Source organism: Mixophyes fleayi, assembly GCF_038048845.1.
Source record: "Mixophyes fleayi isolate aMixFle1 chromosome 2 unlocalized genomic scaffold, aMixFle1.hap1 SUPER_2_unloc_6, whole genome shotgun sequence".
Taxonomy (NCBI): domain Eukaryota; kingdom Metazoa; phylum Chordata; class Amphibia; order Anura; family Limnodynastidae; genus Mixophyes; species Mixophyes fleayi.
Window position 1 is genome coordinate 249,197 of NW_027445883.1, and position 26,447 is coordinate 275,643.

Below are 26,447 nucleotides of genomic sequence, written 5' to 3' on the forward strand. Positions count from 1 at the left end.
CTGCTTGTCTTACCAGACTCTTCATTAACTGAGTAATGCAGTGGTAGTGTAGGTAGTAGCTAAAACTGGCTAGCCTACATCTTTCAAGTAGCACCACGTCTTGGCAGAGAGTTTGCTGGTTTCCTGGACTGCAGTCCTACCATATCTGTAATGGAAATTGTAATGGAAACTGTAAATGATACATGGTTACCGTTAGAGCAGCGTGGCCTAAAGTGGCTGATGTCACTTTCCAGTGTCACTCGTTTGAAGAGCGGCTACACTCTCTAACTTCTGGAAGCACAACATCGCTGAGTCTTTAACTTATTTTGGAACCCACTCCAAAGAGGCTTAAAGACCCTTGTCCTAGTAAAGCACCTAGTTAAGATGATTGATATAGCAAAGTTAGCTAGGAATTCTCATACAGTCCTCATTTTCAGTACCCTTATAGAGGAAAATAAGACTAGTATATATACCATAACTTCATATGTGGAGCCTGTGATAAGGATCAGTCTAATGATTATTACCTTTTATGTATGATTTGTGTTCCACATTGAGAGGATACAGTGCAACCACCGTAGCAGTTTGAAGAACTTGTTGGATCGATAATGAAGTACTTTCAAAATAGGAACTTCAAGCTAGCCAAGTGGTTAAAAGGTCCAAGTCTCAGAAGTGCATAGAGTTGGACAGCATGCCTAAGAAATGAAATCTGTGTATTCATATGGTGAGGAATTTTCAGCCAGTGAAAAGGATGAGATTAAAGAGGGAACAAAATATTTTAACCCTGAAATAGTGGATATATGTAGAACAACCGCAGCATCTGCCTCATTGTCCAGAACTCCTATATAAAGGGTGCAACTGTCATTCAATAATCAGAAAATGTTTTCTTGAGGGCCTGTAGTTTGATCAATTAATACTCAAGAACAAGAGAATCTCCGACAATGTAGTAGAAGTATTACTACAAGCAAGAAAAACAATTCCAGAGTACATTTATAAGTTGGTACAGGGTCAGAATGATTAACCCTGTGGATGCAAATATACCCCAAGCACTTGAATTCCTTCAGGAGGTAGCTTAGCATGCAGTACATTAAAGGTGCAGATTTCAGCACGTGTGTTTCTGGCAAACAGTTAGCACCAGATGATTTAGTGTGAAAATTACTCCAAGCAGCTAAATGTTTCTGTCCCTGCATACAATTTTTTTGTGGTAACATTGGAATATCTAGTATCAGAACCATTTGAAGCTCTGCAAAAGTCATTCCAAAGGAATTACTTTTTTGTCTAATTTTTGTTGGCAATCACATATCCCAGAAGAATGGGTGAACTTCAAGCATTGTAATGTAGAGAATTGTTCCTCTTTATATACAGTGACAGGGTTATAAGGAGGACAAACCGGACTTTCAGTCTTACGTATTGTCAACTTTCCATATAAACCAGGAAATGTTCCAGCATTTTTCCCAAAACAATCCCTTGAAAAGGAAAAAAAATCACACACAAGTGAAGTCTTGCTGTATATTTCAAGGACAGAGACATATTGGAAAATAGTCGTCTATTTGTTTTTCTTGGACACACTAGCAATGGAAGTTATAGAACAGCCCTATAAGAGGAACGAACATGAGGTGTCAAAAGTATTCACGGCAGTGGCGACCTTATGGGCACATAGAGAGCAACAGGCTGGGCTTCACTACGTACTTTTGCCCTATAATATCTCCTGTATGTAGCAATAATAGACATACAATTTGGAAGAAAGTTCCTTCAAACCGTTGAACAAAAAATACTTTAATATATGCAGGTCCTTTTTTTTGTTGGTACTGATTATCCCTTGAAATCCACTATAGGGTATTGCATGGGACATCCCATTAGTAAGGCCTGCGATGCAGTAGGAAGTGGAAACAAGTGAATTATATTCACAGATGATCTCTTCCTATATTGTAGATAATTATGTTCTTTTTCAGAAACAGCTTGGGAAGGTATGGAAAGACAAGCTGTTTAAGGAAGAGCCACTTTATATTTCCTAGGATATCAACCTTTTTTTCCTGTCTACTCAGCAGAATAAGGAATAACCTACAGCAGTAGATTGTTACAATGAAAAATGTCACCCTCAAAGTTTTTATTAATTTATTTATTTGTGAGTTATAGATGCTGCACTGACCCTGTATGTAAAAATTAACCTAAACTTTTTACTTGCAAGTTGGATAAAGGAATGCACTAACCAGTTGGTGGAAAGGGAATATGAATCATCCTGCAAAGTATGGAATGGTAAAGAGATTCTTTCAATTTTTCATGATATGGGCATAACCAATGCAACCTTCCCTCTTCTTCAGGTGGGTCTATAAATTAATAACTGCATTTTCAAATGATTTAAGAGTGTGGAATCATTGTCTATGATCTGCTATGCAGGTTATTTAGGCTAGCACAAAGCTCGCCTCCCCAAGTGCATTAAATTCTTTTTATAAAAACAACCCCACACAAATTGCACTTGTATCAGAGGTTATTATTATTTTTTATTAGGTGGTAACAGAATAGATAGATAACACACATTAATTAGTAGTAATAATTAATTTGGGTGTAAGGTATTTATTTGTAACCAAAAAATGTTTTTGGGTTAAGAAATCTTTCTACTGGCATTATTTATTCCTTTTTGAGAAATAACAATAGATAACTAGTATATCTTATGTTCTTCAAAGTATTTGTTATGAGTTTTCAGTACTTTTCACATGTTCACAAGAAACTTGCATTTCCTCATCATCATCATCATCATCATCATTTATTTATATCCTCCTAGATCTCCCTATATTTTATAGACCACAAGGGCATTATGAAATGTAGGTCACATTAGTAAAAATACAGTCCAGTTAATCGTTAATCTTAAATCATCTATTATTAGCTGTAGACTGGAAATCTAAACTATTTAAATGTTTGTTAAACTTATTTTATAAGTTGTAATAAGTAATGTAATTTCATTTTATATGTCTTTGTTTCTGCAATTTCTGTATTTGTCTAATGATTTCTCAGTACAGCTTACACTTTGATATTGACAAAAAAGTACTTCTCTGTTATCATGTAGAGCAATCTAGCTGCTGTGGTTGAGAAAGAAGAAAAGACAACCATGCTGAATGGTCAGGAAAATGTAGTGACGGTTCCAACAGTCAGCCCTCAAACACAAATGGTTATGAAAGGGCTTTTTCTTGTACTGGATTACCTGTTTCGTCAAAACAGCAGGTTAGTGTACAGATGGCGTTATCAAAACCATACATCTAAATCCCTATACAATATCAGTTTTATAGGGATATATACTTTTTCAAATTCTCCATTGCCTGTGATTTGTAGGGCATGCTTGTGATTTTGCTTCTTGTGTCTGAAAGAAGTAAAGGTCGTTTTTTTTATTATTATTATTATTTTGTATTTTTATTTTATTTGTTTTTTTACAATAGGTTAGTCTGTGTCCAAATAGCAACAGGTTGGTCAGAATGGGAGCATCCAGAATAGCCCACCAACAATCAAATTATTACAGTTGTCACCAGTGGCTTGATGTACACTATGTGACCAAAAGTATGTGGACATCTGAAAATCATATCCATATGTGTTTAACATCTCAAAACCATGAACATTAATATGGCCCTCCCAACCATTGCTGCTACAACAGCCTCCACTCTTCTGGAATGGATTTTCAGCTACAAAAGCACTATTGAGGTCAGGTATTGATGTTGGTGAGAAGACCTGCTGTAACAGGAAAGGGCCTTTACCAAACTGTAGCCACAAAGTTGGAAGCACACAACTAGAATGTCCTTGTTTGGTGTAGCATTAAGGTTTCCCTTCACTGGAACTAAGGGGCCTAGACCAAACCTGGTGTCAGGCGCCATCCCCTCTCTTCCCCTAGGTGCTGGGGATGGTCGCCTGCCTCTCCTGGCCGATCACAACTGGATGCTCTTCTATTTGGGTCCACGTTTCTACTTTATTGCAAAATGTGTTTGTTACTTGTAACACTTGTGTAAAATGCCTGATGATATGTTTTTACAGATAGGTGTCTCTTTCTTTGGTTAAATATATTGTTTTGACTCATTACTGAGATTAAAATGTACAGCCCTTTTTAAGGTTAGGGGGCCTCCCATGCGATCCCTGAAGTGTATCATATTGCCTATCACAGGTCTATTTGTTGCTACCTTAGCATTCCTTATTATGATCGTTTGTTAAAGGACCACTAAACATAAAATACCAATTGATTTTCATTAAAGAGCTACTTATATCAATCTTATATGTATATGTAAAAGTTTCAAAAGTGTATCAGAAGATTAAGATAAAGTTTGATTGTGGAGTGGGGGAATATTTTACTTAACACAGCAGACTTGAAGTTCATAATCTCATTGAAGCACATAGCAATGATCCTTTTCTAGCGACCTTTTAGCAAATCTTTATTTAAGTTACTGATTCCCTGCAAGTTACATGATTTATATAAGCACTGAAGCGTTACTCAGCTTTTAAAGTTTTTTGTGTATTTTTTTTATAAATTAAGTATATTTAAAGTTTTAAAAAACGAATACAACAGTACAACTATTAACATCGTCTACAAGGCACACCATGTGTTGGCACACTTTTCTATCAGTACCACAATAAAACATAGATCTATTATGATAAAGGAAAGATCTATAGAAGTATATACTAAAACAGTCACACAAATATTGCTGCCTTGAGAATATATAAGATGAGTGCTTGTTATATGTAAGATGAGTGCTTATGTCTGCTACTTCCGGTCTTAATCTTAGGAGATGGAGTCAATTAAATAATCAAGTAACGAGGGATAAATTATGCCAGGCATGTCAGAGCAGGTAATTGAGAAGAATCATAGCTATACTAATTATTTTTTAACATTATTGTCGTCTTCTGTTTTAATGTAGTAGTTTTCCACTGTATTTTGAAACTTTTGTCTTGTCCACCTGTGTGGGTTACTATTATACTATTTTATTTGCCTCTGACTTGAACACTCATTGATGGTTATGGCAACCTGTTTATTTGAACACTTCATTTTAATGTTAATTTTATCTTACACATTTGTTTAGATTTGCAGAAGATTACAGAGTTGCCTTGCAGCAATCTTACACATGGACAAACCGACAAGATGTTGTAGATGAAAATGGATTCTTTGCAAGACCTAAAAATCGTAGGAGTGTTCGTCAGAAGTCCCTGGTTTACACTCTGAATTTCTGGTGTCTTAATCCAGCTGTGGTATGTTGCCTTCCATTTATAAATTATATATTAAAGAGATAGGAAAAGAAAGGAGAAACACGAAAAATTACTGCACCAGTCAATATTTTACAAAGACTTGTCATAATCAAAAAATATATAATAGAGATTTATCTTCCCTATTGCCAAATATATTCTTTTAAGTCTTGCGTTTCATATCATGTCTATAATGGGGAATTTGTTTTTCCTTTTGACTAATTGAATTACATGCAGAAGAAAAAAGAATACATTATCTACAAGTCTAAAAATATAAAATATTACTTTTTTCATTTAAAAATGCAAACCTGTTACCAGAAGAGCTATGAGCAGCGAAATATAAAATAGAGATAGATAGGAATCGTATTGTGATAAAAATGAAATAAGTAATTAAAAATGGTTCAGTGGTTGTGAGTTTTAATAGATCACACTTATACCACTTTCACACTACCGCCCTGGCAATATCCCAGGCTTATGAACCCGGGATATTGCCAGGTGACAGTGCAGGACACCCCAGCAAATTCCTGGGTACACTGTGTTCACACTGAACATGGGTCTCCATGGCAACATTACAAGAGGAACTTTGATTGGCTCATCTTGTGATGTGTTTTTTTTTGTTTTTTTTTATAACTTTTTAATAGCTTTAGGTGAGACCCGAGTTGAAAAACCTTGGTCTCACCGTTCAGACTGGAGGCTATCTGGGTCGGACCTGGGAGTAACCCTTCAAAAGACCTATGTCTAATTCCCGGGTCATCCGACCCAGGTACATGCCCCTGGACCCGTTCACACTGAGCCTCGACTCGGGTTGTTTGGGGTCCACCCGGCAATAACCCGTTTTTTGAGGCAGTGTGAACGGGGTACTGGTCTGATATTACATAGCCATATTTGCACCTCTAGAAAGATTATTGACTTCACCACTTATCTTGATGTTATTTTTTAGATTTACTCTTGTGACTCAAATTATCGTCTCATCTCATAAGTCAATTTTTATATTTTATAGAAAGTTAAAACTATAGCATTACAATCAAAAGACTTTTTATTATTTTTTTCCTGTATGCCTTCCATTTATGGTGATGTTTTCGGTTGGATTACATTTATGACTGTTTTGTTGGTAGAATATGAAAAAAGACAGGTAATTCTCAACAACGTGCTTCACAGTCGTTATTCATCATGTTCAGAAAACAAAACTAACAAGTTTGTAAAAATACAGATGGTGCACCTTTATTCTAGTCAAATTGCACTATTGAGAGCCCTCTAGCAGCAGGAGACTTGCTTGAGTGCCCCATTCTAACTCCACGGTATATCAGTGGAAACGTGGCTTGGTGAGGCATGTACTGCTTCTGACAAGTATTCGATTGCAGCGTTTGTCTAAAATAAACAAGGTCGATCTCTGTTTGCAGCATTGTATAGTAGTTAAACAGAGGCACTTATATTATGTAACAAAAGCCTGCATAGAAATCAACAGTGCACCATCTGTTTTTCATTGTACGTTTTGTAATCACTTGTGGTCCATTGCAACATGCATTGGAGGGTTGGCAATTAAGACAGGTGAGCACTTGCCCTTTTGGTCCACTGCTGTTTTTGTTTTATAAATTATTGGCTGCCGCTCAAAGAATGGCAGGTTTCCTTCAATGTCGCAAATAATGCACTCAGTAGTGCATGTTCAATGTATGTGGCACTCGTACAGCTATTTATTTTAAGTATAGGTGTTTTTGGCCCATATCAAATGTAATTTATCAGATTTGTCCACATGACTTTAGGGCAAATAAATACATTTATTATATTGTAGGATGAACATGGCTGCAGCTTTTCAGAGTTCCTTCTCTTGATGATGTGTTAATGTAAATGTGTAAAATTCCACTGGTGTGGGGCGCATGGCTTGGACAACCATGGATTAACAAGCACATTTCCACGCTGTCCAGCTCACATATCCTGTAAACCTCCTGTAAGGTGGCCAAGACAAATGTTAGGACCCAGAACCTCTGACCTCTTGTTGACACAGTGCACCTGCGGTAGCATTTAGCATCAGCACCGGTGGAAAAAAATACTCTCGGTTCCTGTCGAGACCTTGTCTGCATGGAGGTGCGGTAATAGTCGTCGCGTGGGGTCGGAGTGACGGGGGTACAGTGGAGAAGGAATAATCTGTGCCCTATGCCAGGATCGAGCCAGTGCTGGAGCAGATAAACTCAGCTGGCGTGCCTTTCTGCTGGTAGACGTGTAGACAGTTCCAGAGCGGACCCCCCTGTGGTACGCATATACCTACAGACTCTCTTGCGTCAGAGGTCCCTCCCACTGGGTCCGGCGTGCTGTGCTCAATCCGAGACTGCTGTTGGCTTCCCTCGGTCAACTCCTGCAGGGGTGTAGGGCGCTGTCTGTAATGCCGGTTTTCTCCTTTCCCGCGGATGCCATATTGCCTAGTATTGGGAGTATCTGCACACCAGGGTGATCGGAGGACTCCTGATGCTGTTATCTGCCACTGGATCCCTGCTGTAACACAGGCACAACCACTTCTGCTGGATCATTTACCTGCCTAAAAAAGTATAATGTCTATCCTGTTCTGAAGATACGTGACGCTTCCTGGGCTGCTTGAAATGGCTGGGGAATAATATAACATATTGACACGAGTGCCCTGAAGCGACGCAGCTGAAGAGCTCCTAATACATAATCAAGCTACAGGCTCTTTTGAAAACTTAAAGTTTACTACCGTGTATGTGTGACTGGAGGAGGAAATTCACCCTGAATTGACTTTGTAAGTTATACATATACAGCCCAACTCAAAAGCCACCATTACAATCTGAGACATAGACTTTTGAACAATCTCAGGCTTGATGTTAGGGCATATACAAGACCTGTAAGTTAACTGCTCGCTGGGCATCAGTGCTTTACCTCTTTGCTTCTGGCATCATGGGCAAACATAGCCAGTCCACATCGGCAGGAAGGCTGGACCGCTTTGCTCGCTCCTCCACCACTACTGGCAGCTCGGGAGACGCACAGGGGTTCCCTGCTCCGCCCTCCTCGCAGGCTGACAGCGATCACGTTACAACAGGTCTTGCAGGCCATCAAGACCTCGGAAAAGCGTGTGACTTAAAAAATCGGGGAGGTGCAGGCCGACCTCTCCCTTCGGCATGAAATGCAGAAGATTAGGGAGAGAGTGGGTGAGGTGGACACTCGCATATCTACATTGGAGGATGGCTCTGCACTAGTGAGGGGCCAGTTTGAGGGCCTTGAGTCTCAAGTTTCCCTATTCAAGTAGAAACTGGATATTGAGGGGCTTCTGCACCGTAATAACATCTGCTTGGTTGGGCTGCCTGAGAAGCGGAGGGCGTGCCCCAGAGTCCTTCCTGGAGAAATTGCTGATTCAATTGTTTGTCACAGATTCGTTTACAGCTCAGTTTGCGGTGGAGAGAGCCCATCACATTTCAACACAGGCAGCTTCACCTGGAGCTCCTTCCATCACCTTCATAGCCAATCTTCTGCACTACCGTGACCGAAATGCGGTGCTACGGCTGGCCAGGCAGAAGGGCAATGGCCAACGAGTGGCGGTGTTTCCTGATTTTGCTCTGCATGTACAAAAGAATAGGGCTCAATTTATCCCGGTCAAGAGAAGATTACAGGACTTACAAATTCATTACGCTATGATTTTCCAGCAGTTTATATACACCCGTCGTACAATAGTGAGGTATTAAATAAATGTGGTGAATTCATAGCAATGTTTCCAGATGTGCCTATCATATGTATGGGGGATTTTAACAATGTGATGAACAAAACTGTGGATAGATGGCGGGAGCAAGGGTCTGCAGTTAACCAATCGGCCTCAGCCTTGATGGATGAGCTGGGCCTGGTAGATGTCTGGTACCTGCAGTATCCAGAAGTGGTTCAGTTCTCCTGTTTTTCCACATCATATAATGCATTCTCAAGAATTGATCTAGCTCTGTTGTCCCACTCCCTAGTGGCGGTGGTATGTGTAATAAAATTTAGAGCCAGAGGGATCTCTGATCACTCGCCTCCCCTCCTGTCTATTGACTTTGCTATTACTAGGGGTCAGTCCTTCTGGAAATTAAATAATTTCTGGCTTTCCCTGATGGGCACGGGAGCAGCAATGGTGAGTCAGTGGGAGGGATTCTTTGCAGATAATTGGGAGACAGCACGCCCTCTGATAGTCTGGAATGCCTTTAATAAAACTTTTTTGAAGGGGACACTGATCACTTTTGTGGCAGAAATAAAAACGTTGTCTAGACATAAAGAAAAGGAATTGGAGAAAGCCTGTAAACTACTAGAAGGGCAATACATAGCCAGTAGAACTGAATCTACAAGACAAGCATGGCACTTAGCACAGAGGGAGTGGGTTGACTATGTGTTTGACAAATCCAAGCATAAGCTTCTCTTCTCAAAGCACATTCAATATGCTCAGGGTGACAGAAACGGGGGAAGGTTGAGAAGGCTGATGCGGCCGTACAGGTCATTTGCGATGATAGAGGGCTTAAGCGGTTTCTAATGCCAGATATTGTTGAGGTCTTTTACAGCTACTATGCTAATACATACAAGTCCCAGGTGCAATATGATATGACTGTCCTGCAGGCATACCTTCTAGGCATACCTGGATACCATCTCTCTCCCCATTCTCTCCACAGACAGTAAGGAGTACCTAGATTCATCTTTCATCCCAGAAGAAATTGACAAGGTTATCATGTCATTCTTTAATGTAAAGCCCCTGGAGTGGATGGCATACCCATAGAATTGTATAGAAAACATTGATCCTTTTATGTGTCCAGGCTGTTCGATACATTCAGCGAGCTTTGAGAGGCTGGCTCTCTCTCCCCCTCTATGGCGGAAGCGATAGTGGTTGTACTGCATAAATTAGGGAAAGATCATTTATACCCCAAGTCTTATCTCACTGTTGACAACCAACGTAAAGGTTTTGGCTAAACTACTGGCTTTGAGGTTAAATGAGGTTGGTGTTGGAATTGATACATCCAAATCACGGGATTCATGCCATGCAAGTCCACATCTATTAATCTCAGAAGACAGGTCACTCTCCTGCAGGTGCAGTCACCTCCCTCATAGTCAGAAGTTGCTGTGTTCTTGGATGTGACCATGGAATTTGACTCGCTGGAGTGGCCGCACCTGTGGGAGGCACTGTCATGATTTGGCCTGGGCCCAAAAATTTACAAATTGGGTTAAGCTGCTCAATCCTCGCCCAGTAGCATGTGTGTGGTCAACTGTATGATACAGGCGTCCTCAAATCTTTTTACCAGCTGTCTAGGGAATTCTCCAAACCTAGAACAATGTTTCTCTTTCATCCAGTCTGGGGGACACTGCTTACCATGGGTTGTGGAGGGAGCTTGGGGGAGTTGGCACCTAACTAGTTAACCTTTAGTACTGCCGACAGACCCCTGCCCACTCTTGTTCAGTTTTTTTAGGTGCCCGCGGAGTTGGGCAGTGTTTTTTAGTACTTAGTATAATTTTATATACTTTTATTTTATTCTTTTATTTTTAACTCTTTTTTTTTGCAGGTAGCAGTGCTGGAGTGTGTTATACTATAGAGAACTCACTCACAGCAGAGCAGCACAGGCACCCCCTTGTCAGATGAGAGCCAGCGACTCTCACTGACAGGGAAAGGAGGAACGGGTGTCTGAATTGGGAGTGACAAGCGGTCTCACGGACCGCTGTCACTCCTGGAGCCTCCCCGTTAACCGGCGCTGCCACTGCAGGCATAGAGCGCCGGTTATCGGATGTTTCCTATGGCGGCGGCCATCTTGGATTTCGGGAAGGAGATCCTAAGGAGAAGGGGGCTATACCTGCATCCCCCCTCATGCATAGGAGGGGGCATCAGGTATTATCCGCTGCGGAGAACTCCCCTGGAGGTCTCTACTACTCTGCTACAAAAATACATTTTTTACTCGGCCACAGAGTCGCTGCAGAAGCAGCATTACTGAAGGGGGGGGAGTTAACACATAGAGCTCCCCCTCCTTCCTGAGAGAGAGGCGCCAAGGAGAAGCCCGGGTAGAGAGAACAGATCTGAGGGAGCAGGCACCAGGATACTGCTGTTGGACTTCTCCCCTATTTGGCCAATGGGCTAAGTATCTGATTTATTTAAACACTTATTCTGTATTGCTGTGTACAAGTGGGCTAGTAGGGATTATATTATAGTTCTCCTAGCTGCTTAAATATTATTTTGTGTTTAAACTATTACAAGTACAACTTTTATATCTAGATTAGTTGATTCTTGTAGTTCACACTTTTCTCTCCACACATTATCTCTCTCTACTCAGCTAAATTTTCCAATTTAACTGTGTGTTTGGTGTGCCTTCCTTTATTAAGAAATGTCAGATAAGGGAAAGGGCCCAATGGCAAAATATTTCAAATATTATGGCTGAAATCCTGGGAAGGAGATGCGGAATCAAAAAATCAGTGGAAACCATTCCTTTTTCAGCAGCAGGTTTGTTCGGCCCGGAATTGGATACCCTGATCTCACAGGCAACCAGTGGCAAAAGCACTTCCTTGCCAGTATTCCCAGGCAGAAGCCGGAACCTCCTTTCGTCAGCCCTTTCGGGGGACCTCCTTTTCTAAAGGACAGTCCTTTAGAGGCAGACAGCCCAATTCCCGAGGCTCCTCTGCCAGGGGGAGATTCTCGTTTGCAGCTAGGCGCCAGGCCGCCAAGAGCCAGGAGAAGCCTGCGTCCTGACGACCACTCTGTTCCGCAGGGGGCGCCAGTGGGGGACGTCTGTCTTTGTTTCAGGAACAGGGCAGCGTCCTCCCAAGATCCTTGGATTCGGGGTATTATATCAGAGGGGTACAGGATAGACCTGTTGGGCCCGGCTCCACATTGTTTCTTCCAAACTCCGCTACCCTGAGATCCATCAAGAAGGCAGGCTATACAGGATTGTGTCGCCTCTCTTCTTTCTCAAAAAGTTATCTGCAGGGTTCCAGATTACCAGAAAGGACAGGGATTTTATTCAAACCTGTTTCTGGTCAAGAAGCCGGACGGCTCCTTTCGTCCCATCCTAAACTTAAAGGGCCTCAATGTGCACTTAAGGGTGGACAAATTTCGTATGGAATCCCTAAGGTAGGTGATAAACGGCTTAGAGAAGGATCAGTTTATGGCGTCCATAGACATAAAAGACGCTTACCTCCACATTCCCATATGGATCCACCATCAGTCTCTCCTAAGATTCTCGGTGGGATCCTTCCACTATCAGTTTCGGGCCCTCCCCTTCGGCCTCTCAACAGCGCCAAGGGTTTTCACGAAGGTCATGTCAGTTATGGCAGCATGTCTTCACCTTCAGGGAGTTCAGGTCGTGCCTTATTTGGACGATCTGCTCATCAAATCCTCCTCAGATAATTGCTTACGTCATCACTTGTCCCTCACCTTGGTGGTTCTCGAGGGCCACGGATGGCTGATCAATTTAAAGAAATCCCAGATGGTCCTGTGTCAACGCATGTTTTTCCTAGGCCTCATCATGGACACCAGCCAGCAAAAGGTGTTCCTGCCTGTCGAGAAGATCGGTTCAATTCAAAGCATAACAACTCAGGTCTTGTCTTCTCCCAGCCCCTCAATGCACTTGTGCATGTGGCTGCTGGGAAAGATGGTGGCCTCCTTCGAGACCATCCCCTTTGGTCGAGCTCATTCTCGATGTTTTCAGTGGGATATGTTGACAAAATGGTCAGGATCCCACCTATGCTTAGATCTCCAAAGGATCTCTCTATCCCAGAGAACGAGAGAATCACTCCAGTGGTGGCTGATTCAGGATCACATGACGGTGGGCAGGTCCTTCGCTCCATGGTCATGGATCATAGCCACGACAGACGTCAGCCTGACAGGTTGGGGGTGGTAATCCTGCACCTCCGGCTACAGGGCCTTTGGTCGGTTCAGGAATCGGCCCTATCGATCAACGTGCTGGAATTGAAGGCTATTCTTTTGGCCCTCAGGGGAGGCCAGTCCCTCCTCCAGGGCCACCCTGTCAGAATTCAGTCCGACAATGCCACGGCCGTGGCATATGTCAACAGACAGGGAGGAACCAGGAGTGCAGCTGCAATGAAAATTGCAACTCAAATCTTGATTTGGGCAGAACAATATGTTCCAGCAATATCGGCAGTATTCATTCCAGGAATAAGAACTTGGGAGGCCGACTACCTAAGTCGAAATCAGATGATGCCAGGGGAGTGGTCACTCCATCCGGAAGTGTTCCAGTCTCTGGCTCAGAGGTGGGGTCTTCCGGATATAGATCTCATGGCCTCCAGACACAACATAAAGGTTCACAGGTTTTGCGCAAGGGCAAGAGACCCCTTAGCGGTGGCAGTGGACGTAATGACGATGTCATGGGACTTCAGGTTGGGATACCTGTTCCCTCCGATTCCCATGCTTCCTCGCGTGCTCAGACGAGTAAAACAAGGAGGTCTGCCAGTAATTCTAATAGCTCCCTCATGGCCGCGCCGAGTCTGGTACGTGGACATACTCTCTATGGCAGAAGGTCCGGGGTTTCTTCTTCCATCTCGACACGACCTTCTTCTGCAGGGTCCTTTCCGTTACCAGAATTTACCTCAGCTCAGTTTAACGGCATGGCTCTTGAAGCCAGCCTCTGGAGGGCTAGAGGTTTTTCCTCCGGCGTGGTGAACACTATGATGCGGGCCAGAAAGCCAGTCTCGGCTCGCATCTATCACCGGATTTGGAAAGCCTATATCAGATGGTGTGAAAATAGGACTTGCCACACGTCCTCCTTTCGTCTCCCTCGTTTATTGGCTTTTCTTCAGGATGGCCTGGAAGCAGGGCTTCGTTTAGGTTCCCTAAAAGTTCAGGTATCGGCACTTTCAGTCTTTTTTCACCTGAAATTAGCGGATTTGCCAGATATTAGGACTTTCCTTCAGGGAGTCTTGCATATTCAGCCTCCCTATGTTCCGCCTACAGCACCGTGCGATCTCAGCCTGGTACTGGACATGCTTAAAGGGCCTCCTTTTGAGCCGTTACTTGTGACAGATTTGAAGTGCTTGACCTGGTAGGTCCTCTTTCTTCTGGCTATTGCATCTGCGCGTAGGGTTTCAGAATCAGGTGCTCTGTCTTGCCGGGAACCATATCTAGTTTTCCACGAAGACAGAGCGGTGTTAAGAACCCTCCCTTCCTTCGTTCCTAAAGTAGTTTCGGCTTTCCATCTGAACCAGGAAATTGTAGTTCCGGTCTTTTCTCCCTCTTCCCATTCGGATTCAGAGTTTATGGAAAAGTTAGATGTAGTTAGGGCTCTCCGCATTTATGTCAAAAGAACTTCTCAAGTGAGGCGTACTGATTCCTTGTTTGTTCTTTATGATGCTAATAAGAGAGGTTGGCCAGCCTCAAAACAGTCCATTGCAAAATGGATTACGGCTACCATTAAGCAAGCTTACATAAAGGCTAACCGTCTGATGCCAGAGAGACTTACGGCCCATTCCACCAGATCGGTAGGGGCGTCATGGGCAGCGAGAAATGGGGCTTCTGCAGACCAGCTTTGCAGGGCAGCCACCTGGTCCTCTGTCCACACCTTTACAAAATTTTATCAGTTTAATATATTTGCATCAGCAGATGCAAATTTCGCTCGTAGTGCTTTACGAGCGGGATTTTCAGAGTAGTCCCACCCTTAGCGGGCTGCTTTAGAACGTCCCCATGGTAAGCGGTGTCCCCCAGACTGGATGAAAGAGAAAAGAGGATTTATGTACTTACGTTAAATCCGTTTCTCTGATTCCGTCTTGGGGACACTGCGATCCCTCCCTTCTGCTTTTCTTCTGTGTGCTCTTGTTGACTGGCCTTTTCTCCTTGGGCTTTTTAATTAACTGAACAAGAGGGGGCAGGGGGATTTTAGAGGGGAGGGGTCTGTCGGCAGTACTAAAAGTTAACTAGTTAGGTGCCAACTCCCCCAAGCTCCCTCCACAACCCATGGTAAGCAGTGTCCCCCAGACGGAATCAGAGAAACGGATTTAAAGTACATAAATCCTCTTTTTTCTCTTGCCTCCAATTAAAACATGCTATTACAACACAATTTAAGGAAGGAAACACCAGTGATTGTTGTAGCCCCACTGAGAAAACAACTGCATGCCCTTGGTCACAAAGCTCTGATCTCTCATATGTACTCATACCTCTTATATGAATCTACGATGGGCGACTTAGATGACCTGAGAAACCAGTGGGGAATAGATACTGGTCCTTTAAGTGATCAGGATTGCCCAGGACAGCTCTAGTGGTTGCACAGCGTCCTTAAAGTTCTAACAAATACAAGTTTTCATTATTCACAGGGCCTACCTGACCCCCATTAGATTGGCAAAATTCCGCTCTGATAATGCTCCCAATTGCCCGAAATGTAACTCAGAAATTGGTAGTTTTTGGGAATGCAAACCTTCTGGCACAGGGATGCTCATTGTATTAAAAAAACTGGAATTGAGGTTTCTCTGCAGTCACCGGCGACCTGTGTATTTGGGCTGTGCCTGAAGGGCAAGGTCAACAAGCTGGCATTACTCTATACTTCTCAACTGTTTCCGATAGATAAAGTCAACATAGCGAGACTCTGGATGGCTCCAACAAGTCCGACGATTAAAAATTGGAAAGCACTGGTTAACACTACCATAGGGCACAAGAGATTTGTGTATACCAGCAGACAGGCGTTTAAGAAATTAGAGACAATATGGTATAGGTGGCTTGAGTCTCCATATACTCTTATTCCCCCGGCACAGTGTGTCCTGAATGCTTAAGTATGTGGGTCCCCCGGATCAATTGTCAAATGTTAAATGTCATATACTCTATAACACACATGCATTGTCTAGCTGCGCCATTATGGCCCAGGGTTGAGACATTGCTTGTGTAACTTTCATTATACAAATTGAATGGAGGGTGTGTTTATGTGTGGTTTTTTTTTCACAATTACAATGTAGAAAATTCATTAAAAAAATCACGTGTACATCAGTGCTTTACAATGGACTTTTCTCACAAATAGCTCTAGGGTTCCTGTTTGTGATGGATCAGTAACGAAACTCCCTTTCCCTCCAGTATTCAGTGTTTGTGATTTTAAATGTGTTGATATTTAAAATTCAGGCTCCTTTGAATGTGGGTTTGTCACATTTTGAACCACCCCAGGGAAAAGAACTCCAGCTGCATATAATGCAATGAGTCAGTATTAAACCTATCTATTTCTATTAAATTTTTTACTTCAATACTAAGCAGATACCATTATAAATGTTTGTTACAGTGCAATATTGCCTCCAGCATCAGCCAATGGACCAGACATTGCTATTTTAATCGCCCAAAAATTATTGGTAGATTTTCACAAATGACTCTACTTACAGGCCCTAAGTTATCCTGAACTGATTCCAGGGGTGGGCAAACCTGTCCTCAAGGGCCATATCCAGTTCATGTTTTTAGGATTTCTGTCTGTAGAAACAGGTGGGATAATTACTGACCCAGCCAAATAGATTAACTCAGCTGTACATGATTAAAGAAATCCTAAAAACATGAACTGGATATGGCCCTTGAGGACAGGTTTGCCCACCCCTGGATTAGGCTCAAGGTGCTTAACATGTTTGTGGTTAAATTCAATCATTGTCCAGTTCCTCACTCCTTGTGTGGACAGCTGAACATTTTCGTTAGTTTAAAGTGGCACAGCCACCTACTAAAAGATTTTATTAAGGTGCATTGACCCCTAGCCAGAGCCACAGGTACCACTTCATACAGACATTCTTTTCTGGGCTTCTCCATTCTTGTTACCTGCCTGGCTGAAACCTAATGGTGAGGATGGAGCAGGAGATACAAGCACAAACAGCAGGATCACTTGTAGTGCAGCTTTAAATTTTGAAAAGTAAAAGAGAAAATTATATGTTTGTGGCTGTTCTCTATATCTTCTATATCAAGTACACTGCACTGTAGTTTATTTAATGTTTCATTGCACATGTATGCGTCCTTTAGCAAATACATGCACAAGTCAGTTGTGATGTTTATGTCTGCACTTTTAAGTGTTGCATATACAAAAATTAAATCCTTTTCTCTCCCGTTTATTATTTCAGGCTTTTTCTGAACTAAGTGGCGATGTTCGCACGATTGTCCTGACATCAGGCACCTTGTCCCCAATGGAATCATTTTCGTCTGAGCTAGGTGCAAAGTTTTCTATACAGCTAGAGGCAAACCATGTTATTCATAAATCCCAGGTGAACAATTTTCTTTACACTTTGCTGCTGTTAGTATTCTGGTGTAAGCACAAGCATGTTGCTGAACATTAATAGAATGTTAAAGAGCATATGCTGGCTGATACAAACGTGTTAACGGAGCCTCATTCAGAGAGGGCATACAGCAAAACACCATACATTTAGTAGTCTGACATTTGACATTGAAGAGTAAGTTGGGAAGAAAACAGCTGTTAAAGTTCATGGTGAATTTTTTTGGGAGTAGTTTGTGTAAAACACGTTAGTTGGTACAATAAAACCTTATTAAAATTGTTAAAATCCTTAACCAATCCCAGTTCTAAAGTTACTACATTTTGCACCATAGAGAGCTGAAATATATTGAAGGTGCTGATATGCAAGATACTCCAAATCAAATTAATTTGGCTTCTTGCACATGGGCACATTTAACGCATATTTTTTTAAATCCTCCTACTCTACTCAATTTATGAAAGACAACAGGTCACTAACAACGTTCTCTGTATCCCCTATTAGTCTATGCTTATAGTGTTGCCAGACGATGAAATAGTGCTGTGTAATACACATTTACAGTAAAACCATTTACATTATTTGTACTCACAAACTCATAGTGTGTGTATATATATATGTATGTGTATATATGAATAAATATATAATTTATTTATATTAATATATTAGATTTGTTTGTGGTACTGCACATTACCACATGTACATGGACCAAAACAGGAATTATAACTTTTAATATGCTATAGGAAAATGCTGTCCACATGTTTACTTCTGCACTAATTGCAGACTATTTAGAAATACACTTTAGAGGTAATTACCTGTATACTAAATAGAAAGTTGGAGTCAAGTCCATCACACCATTTGAGCAGTGAGTTGGGCAGAGGCAGAGACTTGGGATTGCTGAAAATGGTTTCCTTTATTTATTGATTGCTTTATTTTTTCCTGTGAAGATGTTTGAGACTTTACAATATGAAATTAAGAACATCAGCTTGCTTTTAGTGTAACATATCTTCAAAATTTTCAAATGTAGAACATTATTTACTGTGAATCTAGACACAAAATACAAAGCGGTTATTTTTGATGGATACCACTGATGTCTATGTTACAGGTATGGGTTGGTACTGTTGGTACAGGTCCAAAAGGTCGGAAACTTTACGCAACATTTCAGCATACTGAGACCTTTGATTTCCAGGACGAGATCGGTGAGCTTTTGCTGTCGGTGTGCCAGACTGTGAGTCATGGTGTACTTTGCTTTCTGCCTTCTTATAAGGTAAAAAATTTTTCCCTTATTTTCACTTATTCCTTTGAAAAATGAACTAGTTACCTTAATATTTCAGCTTCTTAATGAGTTCAACTTTATCGCTTATTACTCGGTTCACACTGAGGAGACATAAGGCTTGCAATAAGTTGATTGAAGTGACTGAGAGAGAAGCACTAAAGCACTTGTTTCTTATCATTGCTGTAATAAAATGACTATTGCTGTTGGTGCAGACTGCATTTATAGAACACTTTTATAAGTTCAAGAATGCAATATGTTCTTGTAAATTAATATGATCAGACTAAACAATTTTACCTTCATGCTTCATATGTGACATTCTCATTTTTATTATTGGGCTGAAAGAAACATTGGCTAAAGTACATATCCAGCCGTATTGTGGGGTACCTCCTTTCTTCTCCGGAACTCAGAGGAATTTAGTCTTCCAAAAAGAAGAACCCGCTATGCAGAGCTGACGGCAGTATGGAATCAGTCTCCCACTGCTTAATTCCAATGTCATGTAATGGATGTAATTAGTTTAGCTTGAAGCCCCCAGTGGGTTGTTCTCTATTTCTAACAGAGTTCCTCAGGGAATCTCCCTGGTACATAAGAAGGTGTCCCGGGCAACTGGGGTGTTGGAAATATGAATATTTCTGAAAACCAGTTGCCTCTTTCTCAGGCGAGGGCTGGCAAAGTTTAGCCTGGAGGACAAGACTCGACTTAGCAGTTTATTTTAAAGGGACATAAATGCAGGTGGCCCAGTGACCCAGCCCCAACATAGACCACTACTGGGACTGGCCCGAGGGGCAGATGCCCGCCTACCCCCCAGCCCAGCCTGCCCCTGCCCCTGCTCTTCCTACAGTCACAGTGAGGAGCAATGCTAAACAGTTTCCAGGAGAGGTGAATGCTAGGAGCAGTGTGGGGAAAGACATGGCAATTTTCAAATGTACTTTAGTTTATTTTGTAGTCACAATGTCTAAAACTATTTAAAAATACCCATATTGAATGATCCCAGGTAATCTATCTCATATTAGTTTTGCGTGGTGTTAGACATAAAATAGTGGTGTTTTCTGTAACTATTGTTACATATCATGTGTGGACATTGTTTACTGCACGCCAACCTGTTGGAAAAGTCATGCATTTTAAGTACAAATAAAATTTGCCGAATATAACACGTTTTGTACTCTAAGCTACTCGTGCCAAAATACTAAGTTTAGCCACAAGATGTTTTGTCTACAAGATGTGTTCCCAAAAGACTAGTTTGGAAAAATTAATATTTTGCATCAAATATAACTTGCTAACATAGCCAATGTTCATGAGCATACATTGGCTGTTTCCATGATTTGATATCATACATCCCAGACAAGACTCTAAAAGTAACACAAGCCATTAGATTTTCTTTCATATATGTATCTCATTGACATAAGGTTGATATGTTTTTTTTAACAGGACTCACTATGAATTAAACCTCAAGTAGCTGATGATAGATGTGTTAAAATGATTGCTCTTAAGGCTTGTGTATTTGTAAAATAAAATCCACAGGACTACAGCTTGCGTTTGGGATATAATATGTAGTTACATAATAGAAAATAAGAAACTACGGTTTTAAATTGTTCTATTACTAAACACAATTTACACAAATATGCTACATTGATGCATAATTAAAATGGAGTTTCACATTCAAACATCCAATTTCCTTAGGTAATACCACCAGTCCTGGATGGAAAACCATCAAACTTGTCCTCCTACATTTTCTTCCCTGACATTGCAAGGGCAGTGAGGGTTGCGGGAATAGATCTAGAAGGTCCTCCTTGGGTGGTTAGATGTTTTGATTCAGTGTTTGTTGTTTCAATAACAGACATAAAGGAATTAATGGTGTTGAAGGTTGTAAAGGGTTGTTGATCAGAATGCCTATGCCTCTTTTCCTTTATATGTTTCTTAAGTCTCTCTTTCTCCCTTGAGACTTTTATTTATTAGACTCATATTTCGATTCATCTTATCATACTTTTCTTAACCCATTCTGTATATGCTCTCCATTGTGCACTATTCATACCAAATTAATTATTATTTAATGTTCTGTGTAGGTTTTCTAAAAAAGTTTATTTTTTTAATCTTTTTATTTTTAAACCATATCGTAATCAAAATATAAAAAGAGAAAAAGAATGATCCAGTGACATAGTGCAAGATCAGAAACATAACAGGTAAACATATTAAATTAACAATTTTTACATTCTGTATATTGTGGGGTTACAAAGTGGACTAGTGGGTATGTGATTGAGATGGAAAGTAGTCGAGCTGAAACAAGGTTTTGGATTTTATGTGAAGGGGGCGGCTTGGGTTGGGGGAGAAGGAAGTAGGGAGGGGAGGAGTAGTGTCTTGATCAAGCACTGCCAGGGACTAGAGAGTGGTGACTGTGAAATTATGTGTCCATAGCGCTTGATATTTGGGTATTGTATAGTAGGGCAGTTAATTACTCAATGGAGGAAAAGTACCATATACAATTGAGTAGCTCAGCCCTCAAAGGAGTGGCGGGTTGTTTTCATGCTCGTGCAATGAGCAGTATAGAGGCCTTGCATGTGTGTGTGCGCAAGTAAGCGGTTGATGTGTTTGCTGAGGCCGGGAATTGGTTGGTTGTGTAAGAGAGATAGAGATTCCCTAGGTACCCGTACTCCAGTGGCCTGGTGAACGACTTCCAGGGTGATGTCCCAGAAGACGCGGATTACTGGGCAATCCCATCAATTGTGGAGAAAACTACCTTTAGCTACAAAATGTCTCCAGCATTGGTCAGTAATCAGGTGGTACATGCGATGAAGTCTGTCTGGACCATATACCATTGAGAATAAATCTTATGGCAATTCTCTTAGATACCTGTGTTAATTGAGACCTTGGCCTTTTGAGTACGGATAGCTGACCATTCCTCGTGGTGTGCAAGGTGTTGGCCAGAAAGACCCGTGATGGAATGGTACATGGGTGAGAGATTCCCTCTATGGCCAATTAAGTAAATGCAATGTCATTCAAACAAGGTTAAGAGCACAGAGTTTTTTGGGCTGAGATTGGGATTGGACGAATCCTCGAATTTAAAAATACTGAAAATGAGTTGAAGATGGAGGGTGATATGTAGCGCGTATACCTTTGTAGGACGCAGGGACTGAGTTCCCCATAATATGGAGAAAACGTTCAACTTTGTGTGATTTCCACTAGCGGGAAACTGTGTCTCAGTTACCCGAGGGTAACAACGGATGGTTCCATAGTGGTGTCAAGGGGGGAAGCATAAGGGTTAAATCATGTTGGCGATTAGCCAAATCCCATGTAGATAGAATGAACGAAAAAGAGGGGCACGTGTAGACCGAGGCAGGCTTATGTATCTTAGGAAACTATGGCAGATGGTGTAAGGGCATGTCCGGGGTTAGGACGTTTTTATGTTGCGTCTCAGGTTTATGTGCTACGAGATAACGTGGCTAAGCTGGGTAGTTAAACAGTAGTTATGTATTTGTGGGAGACCGAGACCCCCAGATTCCCTGGACTGAGAGAGTAAATTAGTCTAGGTCTTCGGCCACCCCATATGAAGCAATTACACGAGGATTGAAGGGATGTGATTACATGATGTGGCACCAGTACTGGGAGTGTTTGAAATAAATATAAGAGGTGTGGGAGCACGTTTATTTTTATAGCCTGGATTTTCCCAACTCCGGGAGACATTGGGTGCCATTTGGAGAGGTCTAGTTGAATGCGGGCTAGAAGAGGCGAATAGATTGAGTTGTAGAGCACATAATAATGTTTGGTAATGGCCACTCCCAATTATCAAATGGATAGAATTCGCCATTGGAATTTAAAGGAAAGTGGGAGATTCTCCCGGATCGAGTGGAGGATGTGAAGCGACATAGCTTCGTATTTGGTATCATTTATTTTGTACCCTGATAGGGCCCCGAAAAGTGACAGTTCCACCATAAATTTTGGGAGGGAAACCACATGGTTAGGTAATGTTAAGAGCACACCGTCAGCAAACAGGGATATCTGATACAGTTTGTTACCTAAATTAACACCAGATATATCAGGATTAAGACGGATTTTGTCCGCTAGGGATTCGATGCATAGGGCAAAAAAAAGGGGAGATAATGGGGATCCCTGTCGGGTGCCGTTGCGCAGTTGAATGTGTCCAGAGACCTGCCCATTTTTCATGACCCGTAAGGTGGGGCTTGTGTACAGGGCTTTGGTTTTTAAGTACAATTCTTGAAGGCTATCAAATGCCTTCAGCACTGAAAACATAAAGGGCCAATAAACCCTATTAAGTGCTTTCTCTGAATCCAGGGCAAGTAGAACTGATGGAAGCTTCTTGGTGTTAATATAATGAATTGGGTCGATTACTGTAAGCGTGTTGTCAGGTGCCCGTCTATTGTGGATAAAACCCACCTGGTGAGGGTGTATGAGCTCGGCCAGGACTGTTTGCCAAATTTTTGGCAAAAAGTTTGATGTTTGTGCGAAGAAGTGATATCGGAAGGAAATTGGCGCATAAAGTGTGGTCTTTGTTTGGTTTAGATATAACAATAATCATGGATGAGATGGAATCTAGGTGGAAGATGTCCCCGTGCAATATAGAGTTGAAGAGGTGAGTACGTTTGGGGAGCAGTTTTGAGGGCAAAGGTTTTATAGTACAACATAGGGAGTCCATTATTCTCTAGAACTTTGGATTGTTTCTGGGAGCTGAGGGCAAGTTTAACCTCTACCTCATAGTTGTCCTCGCACAGCGCAGCAGCCCTTGCCGAGCTTAGACGGGTAGATCATAGGATTGCAAATAGGTGTTCGTATTGGAACTGTGCGAGGCAACATCCCCGGGGGCTGGGAGGTTGTAGAGAGCCTCGATGAAAGAGCAAAAGGTTTTATTGCTTACTCGAGGATCATAGGACAGGGAACCGTTGGGATCCCTTATTACATTATTCATCTGTGAGAGACACGTTTGACTTTAGGCTATTTGCCAAGGGGAAATCAGCCTTATTTCCTTTCTCATAAAACCTTTGTCCAAGCCAACGAAGGCTCTTTACTGTTTCTTTAGCTAGAAGGTGGCTAAATTCACCCCATAATTGGGTGAGGGTGGGTGGTGAGTAAGTGCGTTTGTGCTATGTTTCCAGAGAGAGAGAATTTGAGAGGATAGCGAATCAGTCTGCTCCATCTTCTACACCAGGTGGAGGGGGAACCCCCAGCGGTATTTATACCCTTGGTCCCATAATACTAATGTGACTTCTCTCAAGTTTCTCCGTTTAGCAATTGTAGATGGGTCCAAGTCATGGAATATTTGTAGTTTAGAAGAACCCTCAACAAAAAATAAAATAACAGTTCCTGGAGTGATCTGATCCTTTATTTTGAGTGAAAGGAATTTCAGTATGACATCTTTTGGGGGAGCAGAGTCTTTTGGTTTAGGGCAGAGAGCTCTAAAGCCATTTCAATAAGTATCTGAGGATGGGAAAGAGAGAGCACCAGGTGTATAAAAAGGCGCAGTACGTAGAGTTCCAAGGATGCTGCTTCAGTATCCTCTGTGATATTCTGGATTTGTGTCCCATAGAAAATTAATGTCCCTTCTAAGATTGTCCGATGCTATCAGCGTGGTTTTAAAACACAAAGATTTAATGGAAAAATATAACAAAGTATAACCGATGCATGCAGCTGCGCAGTCGATCCATTAATAGCTCATCAATCCTGAAGTCTGTGTAGACAGAGAGGGTTAGTGTATCCAGTTGCCTGTTTTAGTTGAAAGAAAACAGTGATGATGTCACAATGTACACAAAGATAACACTAAGATCATTCTTCATTCGTTCAGAGTTCAGGATAGTCCAGTACAATGCAGGTCAGTTCAAACGATGCTTCTCCAAAGGTGGGGGCAACTCACTCCTACAGCTGTGTACGTGTCTTGCCTCAGTGAACCGCCAAAATCCAGTTTAAACTAACCTATTAACATAGTACAGAGCATTTTGAGTACCGTATTTCCCCATGTATAAGACGCACCTTTTTCCCCCAAATTTTGGGTCTAAAAAAAAGGTGCGTCTTATACACTGTCAGCGCTACTTACCTGATTGCAGAAGTCGGCATCTGGTGTGAGGAGTCCCCGCTAATCGGCTCCAGCGTGTCCCCCGTTACTTTGCAGGACCTTCAGGACCTTTGCAGGCGCCTCCCACAGTTTCGGCGCTGTCAGTCACGTGACTGACAGTTCTGATGAGTGCCCATGACTACAGATTCCTCCGTTTGCTCTGTTTGTCACAGCATTGGTGACATTAGACAAGTCACGTAGACACGCCCCAAGACTGTGCAGTAGCACTCGTTTTGGTCTGAATGCGGGACTATTGTAAGCTGCTGTAGCGCTCTTTGCCCCAATAAATTGCAGGCCAGTGTGCTTTGTGCCCCAAAAATTGCAGGCTAGTGTGCTTTGTGCCCCAAAAATTGCAGGCTACTGTGCTTTGTGCCCCAAAAATTGCAGGCTAATGTGCTTTGTGCCCCAATAAATTGCAGGCTAGTGTGCTTTGTGCCCCAATAAATTGCAGGCTAGTGTGCTTTGTGCCCCAATAAATTGCAGGCTAGTGTGCTCTGTGACAAAAAAATTACAAGCTCTAGTATGATCTGTGACAAAAATTAGAAAGAGCCTTTTGATTCCTCCTGCTGCACATTGCATGCTGTAATAATAAAGCAGCAGTTTCAGCAGTGAAAAGGTTACAATACCATATCCCGTAATTACGGTACCGTGTAAAATCAGTACCATTCCACGTTCTGCCCAGAAATGGCTCAGAAAAGATTTTCATAGAGTGCTGATTTCAAATTAAAAGTGATCCAGTTTGCAAAACTGAATGGAAATCGTGCTGCTGAGCGTAAGTTTGGTCCGCCCCCAACTGAGAAAACAATCCGAGACTGGCTACGGGAAGAAGAAACCCTACTGAAAACACCACGGCAGAAGAAGGCTATGAGAGGCAAGTCAGCAAAATGGCCTAATTTAGAGAGAGAATTGAAGAAATGGATTGAAGAGCAAAGGGCAATTGGAATTCCTGTGTCCACAAAGATGGTTCAGCATGAGGCAAGAAGAATTGCTGATACAAATGAAGTTACTGACTTCAAAGGAGGACACAATTGGTGCTTCAGGTTCATGAAACTGAATGGACTTAGCATGCGTACACGCACCAGACTTGCCCAAAGGATGCCTGAATGCTATGAGCAGAAGGTCCTTGAATTTCATCGTTTTGTCACTCAATGTCGGAAGACACATCAGTTTGAGTTGGGACAGATTGCAAATATGGACGAAGTCCCCCTTCAATTTGATGTCCCAAGTAACAGAACTGTTGATAAGAAGGGGGTAAAAACTGTAATTGTGAAGACAAGTGGACATGAAAAGAGCCATTATACAGTTGTTCTAGCTTGTTGTGCCGACGGAACCAAGCTGCCTCCTATGCTGATTTTCAAACGCAAAACAATGCCAAAAGAAGTCATTCCTCGAGGAGTGATTGTCCATGTTCATGACAAGGGTTGGATGGATCAGGATGGGATGAAGATCTGGTTTGAGAAAGTTTGGAGCAGGAGACCAGGTGCGCTCTTACGCAAACCTGCCCTATTGGTGCTTGATCAGTTCAGGGCACACTTAACACCAAACACAAAGAAGATTGCTGCAGAGCAAAAAACAAAACTTGCCGTCATACCTGGAGGCTTGACATCCCAGCTCCAACCACTTGATGTCAGCATTAACAATGGATGAAGTCTTCTGGGGACAATTTGACACCAGCAGGAAGAGTGAAAAAGCCAACTATAGGAGAAGTTTGTACCTGGGTGAAAAGATCCTGGGATAATATCAAGATTGAGATCATTGTCAAGTCATTTA

At 42.0% G+C, this 26,447-nt stretch overlaps 1 protein-coding gene across 1 annotated transcript in view; it reads left to right on the top strand.

Moving 5' to 3' along the window:
- The window catches only part of LOC142109663 (Fanconi anemia group J protein homolog), a 197,299-nt gene that overhangs the window by 73,849 nt on the left and 97,003 nt on the right, over positions 1-26,447 (top strand). The window contains exons 10-14 of the mRNA XM_075193728.1: positions 2,165-2,297; positions 3,041-3,195; positions 5,031-5,196; positions 17,206-17,346; positions 18,452-18,613. Of these exons, the coding sequence (XP_075049829.1) occupies positions 2,165-2,297; positions 3,041-3,195; positions 5,031-5,196; positions 17,206-17,346; positions 18,452-18,613 (757 nt within the window). The remainder of the gene's footprint in view (positions 1-2,164; positions 2,298-3,040; positions 3,196-5,030; positions 5,197-17,205; positions 17,347-18,451; positions 18,614-26,447) is intronic.